Below are 6916 nucleotides of genomic sequence, written 5' to 3'. Positions count from 1 at the left end.
AAAAAAAAAAAAAAAAAAAAAATGATATATTTATGATTTTACATTGCTATTTCTGTTTTGTTTTGTTTTATTTTATTTTATTTTATTTTATTTCTTGTTCTTTTCTTTGTTAATACATTTATATATACTTTTTTATTTTTTTTCAACTATATTAAAAAAAAAAAAAAATTGAGTTAAAAAGTAAAAAAATAATTGAGTTAAAAAGTAAAAAAAAAAAAAATATAATATATATATAACTATAGATGGTGGATATTAAAACATATAATTAGCTCTCTTGATTATTTTTATTGTAGTGTAAAATAATAATCATATTCAACACATATCCTTTTGATATATATACAAAAAATATGATTTTATATATTAATTGGATGCTATTTTTTTTTTAATTTATATATATATATATATTATGTTTTCTTATGATTTCTTTTTTTTAAATTATTATATATATATATAAATGTCATAAATCTTCATTCTTATACATTCAAAATATATATTTAAAATATAAGTGTATTATAATATATATATAATATATAATTATATATATATATTATATATTTCTATAAGGTTTATTAATAAATTCAAGGACATTAAAAAATTCTTTTAAAAATTTGAAATATAATAATTATATATATTATTTAAACATTGAAATTAAAAAATATCTATTATTATTTTTTTATAAAATAATTATTTTATAAAAAAATTTATAAAAAACATTTTTTTAAAATATATATATATTATATATATATATATAATATTGTAACGCATATAAGATAATTTACATATATAATTTAAATATTCTTTTTTAGAAAATATTTATTAATATATAATTTAATATATTTATTATATATATATAACAAATTAATTTATTTAAAAAGGAAATAAAAATAAAAATAAAAATACAAATAGTAATTTTACAAATAGAAATATGTTAATGTATATATAATTTTTGAAACCAAAAAAAAAAAAAAAATTGGTATAGAACAAAATAAAAATAGCAACTCTTACAAATTTTTTGTCCTATGAATTTTAAAGAAGAAAAAGAAAAAAATATATATTGTGTCTTTATATATTATGTATTATATATTATTATAAAGTTGTTATAGAATTATATATATATTTATTATATATTGTTAATATATTATTATATTATATATATGCATTTATTTATATTTATATTTGTATTTATTATTATTATATTTTTTTTATTTTTTAAAATTATTATTTATAATATATATTATTTAAATATATAAAATATTAATTCAATATAACCCATTGATGATATTGAAAATTAACTACATATTATTGTATATTTAAAAAATAAAATAATAATTATAAATAATATATAATTTTCATGGGATATATTTTTTTTTATATATAAACATAATATTATATTTATTATTTTATATATTTATATATATATATATATATATATGTATTTTTTTTTTTTTTTTAAATAATTATATTTTGAAGAGCCCCTTATGATTTTAAAAGGCTTTATTAATAATATAATTATAGAGACAGAAAAATAAAAAATAAAGAAGGACTTATAAATTAAAATAAGAAATATATAATTTCAACAGTTGAATTAATCTATTATTTATTTATTTTATTTTTTTTAATAATTAATGGTGGTAATATATATTTTTAATATTTGAGTTCAATGTTTTTTAATTCTTATCATTCATTGTAAAAGAAAAGATATATAATATATATATATATATATATATATATGTATACTTTTACAAAAAAAAAAAAAAAAACATTTATATATATATATATATCCATTTTATGAGATATATTTTTAATGTTTTTAAGTAATAATATTTTATACCACACTCTGTTAAGAAAGAAAAAAAAAATAATATAACAATTTTTGAAATTAATTTTTAGAGTTATAAAAGGATGTAGATGTTACGCTTTCATAAACTAAGAAGATAAAGTGACAAAAAAATATATTAGGATGTTTCGCAGATGATTATGTATGTATAATATACTGGTTATGTTTTTGTTTGTAAATATTTAATAATTATATGTAATATATATATATATAATATATAATAGGTTAGAATAGAATGGAATGGAATAATATAAATATTTGTATAAATTATTATAAGACCAATTAATATATATACATAACATATATATATATATATATATATATATTGTCTTATTTGTTTTTTTTCTTTGTTACGTTTTATGCTGTATTAAATATAAAGAAAGAATAAATTTGAACATGAAAATTCGGAAAGGACATTTATTTTTTATGTTAGAAAAAAGATATATTACAGAAAAAACTAAAAATGATAAACAGCAATGTAATTGTAAATTAAACAAAGAAAAAAAATCGTATCAAAATAAAGACATTAAAAATAAATGGGTGCTCTATAAAAATAGTGATTTATTATTATTTCTTATCTTAATAGTTATATTATTTCAGGTAAGTGAAAACAAGAATATAATATGTATATATTATATATATATATATATATATACATATATATTTTTTTTTTTTTTTTTTTTTTTTTTTTTGTACAGGATATATATTCATACAATAAATGCACAAAGGTACATCTCTTAAAATTTAGTCCTAATTTCGTAAGAGTATTAAGTGATTTATATTATCAAAACCAACATGATTATAATTTGCATGATGTGAGTGGACTTTCATCACTAGGATATAATTCTAGAGAGAGTGCATCTACTATTAATAGAAATAATTTTAATGATAATAACTTATCAAATAAATATCAAGGTCAAGATCAAGAACAAAGGAATATTAATAAAGGAACTAGTTCTAAGATATTAAAAGAATCAAGGATTGCAAATACATCTCAATCTAACATTAAATGTTTAGATGATGATTTAAGTTTTTTAGAACAATCTTTTAAAAGCATATCTTTTAATACAGATAAAGAAAAAGATATAAATAGTGGGAAAAATATAAATAATGGGAAAAATATAAATAATGGAAATAGTTATAAAATATTAAACGAATCTATAACTGGAAATACTACTAATAATAATATTTATAATAATAATAATTCAAGGGATAATATTCATAATTTCGGAAAAACTTCTTCAGGTGTTCATTTACAAAATAGGAATCCAGGAGGAGGTAATAGTGATAGTAATTCCCAAATGTTTAGAGGAAATAAATATGACAAGAAAAATTATAATGATAGTAATAATTATAATAATCAAAATAGTAGTAATTACCATAGTCAATATTCAAATGGATATAACAATAAAATGGATGGTAGGAACACATCACAAGGAAATTTTCAGAGAGATCCATATATAGAAGAAAATTCAAGAAATTACAATAATATTTCATATAATAATTATTCAAGCCATACAGAAAATCCATATAATAATAATAATTATTATTATTATGGTTATGAAAATACTACCAATACGTATCATAATATGGGACATGGAAATCCTCAAACAATTTCTATAGAAGAATGGAACGAAGGAATGTATTCAATGTCAAATAACTATAATACATATAACGATCCATATTATGATAGTTATTATGATGATAATAAATGGAATGATGATTTTCTTGTTATGGAAAAAGAATTTGAAAAACTGGTTCATCAAAAACATGGTGAAAATTATAATCATGATAATATGTATAATACATATATTAATAATTCAACATATCAAGGTCAAAATTACAACCCAAGTAATATTGATGATTATTTAGGAACTATAGATGAAGCTTTTGAAAGGGTGCATTTTAAAGGACATAATATTAGAAATTCTAGTATTAATACAAATTTTAATTATGAAGATTATATGAAAGGGAATATGAAAATTGATTTCGTTGATAGTTCAGATGAAGAATTTGAAAGTAAGTTTAATAATTCCTCTGCTCAGAAAAAAAAAAGCAAAAAGAGCAAAGTACAAAATTTGAGAACAACAAGTCGTACATTACATAGAGAAGATTATAATAATAGTGATGATGATGATGATAATGATGATAATGATGATAATGTTGATCATATTTGTAATGAGAGTGAATATGAATTTCCTACTAAAAATAATGATTATGAAGACAATTCTTATGAAACTGAAGGAGAAACACAAGGATCGTCATATTCTGATAATAATAAAAAAAAAAAAAAAACAGATAATATGAATAAAATTGTAAAAAAAGATTCTTCTTCTGAAATACAACATTCTAAAAAGGAAAACATGAACCAATTATATGCAGTCTTTCAAAGTGATACCGGAATTGATGTAAAGTGGAATACTTCGAAAGAAAAGAAAGTAAATGAATCAAATAAAAAAGAAATAACTAGTTTTGAAGAAAATTATACAGAAAAGGAAATTAATGATATTATTTCAAAACTAAATGAATTTATAAGTTTGAAAGATATGTTTATTATATTTAATCATGTTAAAAGAATTGAAAGGAAAAAATTTCTTCATATGCAAAAAGATATGAATGAATATATAGAAAAATGTATACAAAATTATAAAATGCCTGGTTATATAAAAAGGAAATGTATGGCTAAAGCAAATTTTAATATGACTGCTGATTACTTGGAATTGGAAGGTAGAATTTTACAGAATTTTTATACTTTGTTATATAAGGGAAATATGAGCAAGTCTAATTTCATTAAACTAATACAGGAACAAAGAAATTATTGGTTGAATCAAAGAACACAATTGAATTCTATTTGGAAAGATGAGATTGAAAAAAAAATGAAGTGGTATGCATTTCGTTTAAAAAAAGATAAAAGTATTGGAGAGTGGATTGCATTCCTTGCTAAGGAGTAATGTCCATAGGACATATATAAATATCAATTATAAATAAATAAATAAATAAATATATATATATATATATTTATTTATATTTATGCTTATTTTTTGTAAATACTTTTAATATATACATAATTAAAATATTATATGATAAAACATAATTTATTCATAATATTTATTTATTTATTGATTATTATTTTTTTTTAATTTGTTTTTTTTTTTTATATTTTAATAATATAATGACAAAAATAATTTTAAACAAGATGCTTGTATCATTTGTTTTGGGTTATTCCTAAAATATATATATATATATATATATATATATTAAGTAATTAAGACATATTAGACTATTTTTGAATCATATTTTTAATTGTTCGAAATTAAAAAAAAAAAAATTAAATATACTTTTATAATATAACCATGATGTAAATATTTGTAAAGGTTTTTTATTAAGAAAAATAAAAATAAGAAACAGTTTTATAACCTTGGTAATGTTAATTATATATATATTAAATATAATTTTCAATGAGGCCTAAAAATAAGTTATCCATTTTGGAAGTAGTTATTTTTTAATTCTTTCTTATATTTTTATATGGTGCATAAACCTACACAGATACAAATATATACATATATATATATATATATGTATTGATTTATTTTAAAATAATAAGAAAAATTAAATGATAATTTTACGAAAATTTTTTTTACATATTCATATATAAAAAAGGTAAAAAATATGTTTTCAAAAAAATATAATATTGCTTGAAAAATGAAAAAAAATAAAATAATATAGATATATTTTTTTCTCGTGTGCTTTTAATTGAGAATATTTTGAGTATAATAAATATTTATATAAGATGATACAAATATAATTATTTCACATTATATAATATATATTATTTTAATGTACATATTGTATATATTCATTTTGTTATTATGTAATATATATATATATATATTATATATATAATATAAAATAAATATTTCTTATAATTATGGAAGAGGATACTAATATAGGGTAAAAGAATAATTTGTATTTTTTTTTTTTTTAAAGAAAATATTTATATTAACTTAAAATAAATATATATTAATTGTTATATTATAAGTAATATAATATATATATATATATAATTTATTAGTTAAATGCAAATTTAAAAAAGACTTATTTCTTTTTGTATTCTTTTTTAATATATCAAATTTGCATATTATAATAAAATTATTTATATATATATAAAATATTTATATAAAGTCATATTTTTTTAGAAAATTATATATACAATAATTTTATAAAGAATATTACATATTAATAAATTAGATCGACTTATTATAATATATACATATATTTATATATATATATATATATTTTAATATAAGAAAATTAGCTGATGTATTTGCATAATTATATGAAAAATAAATATATAAAAATAACAAATAAATATATAAAAATAACAAATAAATATGTAAAAATATTATTATAATATTATAGCAAAATAATAAAATTTAATTTAGAGCAATTTGAATGATTCATCCATATTTTCTAATAAGTCTTGAAGTAAAAACTATTTATTCGTATATATTATATATATGAGAAAATACGGATTTTTTTTTTTTTTTTTTTAAATGGAATTGTAACATATATATTTATAATATATATTTTTTTTTTATTTTAGAATTATTTTACTATTATTAATAAAAAAAAAAAAAAAAAAAAAATTAAAAGACCAGGAAAAGAAAAAGATCCTATATGTACAAAAAATATATATTTTGAAAATAATATGATTTACAATATATTTTTTTAATTTTGTTAAATTGTGATATATATATTTTATTATTATCAATAATACGTATTTAGTACCTATTTTATTATTATATTTTCATAACTTTAAAAAAAAAAAAAAAAAAGAAAAAAAATGTAAGTTCCATTCTAAATAATATATATATAATATATCATATATTTCTTTTCCATTTTTAGTTTTTTTTTTTTTTTTTTTTTTTTTTTTTTTTGTTTTTACATTTATTTTTTTTATATTAAAAATAATAATTTTATTTAAGTATATATATTAGATTTTTTTTTTTTTTAATGATTTTTTCTCTTTATTATTTTTTTTTTTTTTTTAATATATCATTATAATATAAAAATTTTTTT

At 15.8% G+C, this 6916-nt stretch overlaps 1 protein-coding gene across 1 annotated transcript; it reads left to right on the top strand.

The window, feature by feature from the left end:
- Window positions 1-2233: 2233 nt before the first annotated feature.
- On the top strand, window positions 2234-4788 carry PGSY75_1016700 (exported protein (PHISTc); the record flags this gene model as incomplete). Its single annotated transcript, XM_018785936.1, has 2 exons — window positions 2234-2437; window positions 2536-4788. The coding sequence occupies 2 exons, from the start codon at window positions 2234-2236 to the stop codon at window positions 4786-4788; spliced, it is 2457 nt and encodes an 818-aa protein (XP_018641553.1).
- Between the last annotated feature and the right edge of the window lie 2128 nt (window positions 4789-6916).

The sequence above is a fragment of the Plasmodium gaboni genome, chromosome 10, assembly GCF_001602025.1.
Source record: "Plasmodium gaboni strain SY75 chromosome 10, whole genome shotgun sequence".
In the NCBI taxonomy this organism is placed as follows: domain Eukaryota; phylum Apicomplexa; class Aconoidasida; order Haemosporida; family Plasmodiidae; genus Plasmodium; species Plasmodium gaboni.
Note: the sequence above shows the minus strand (reverse complement) of the source record. Positions and strands in the feature narration are given on the sequence as shown.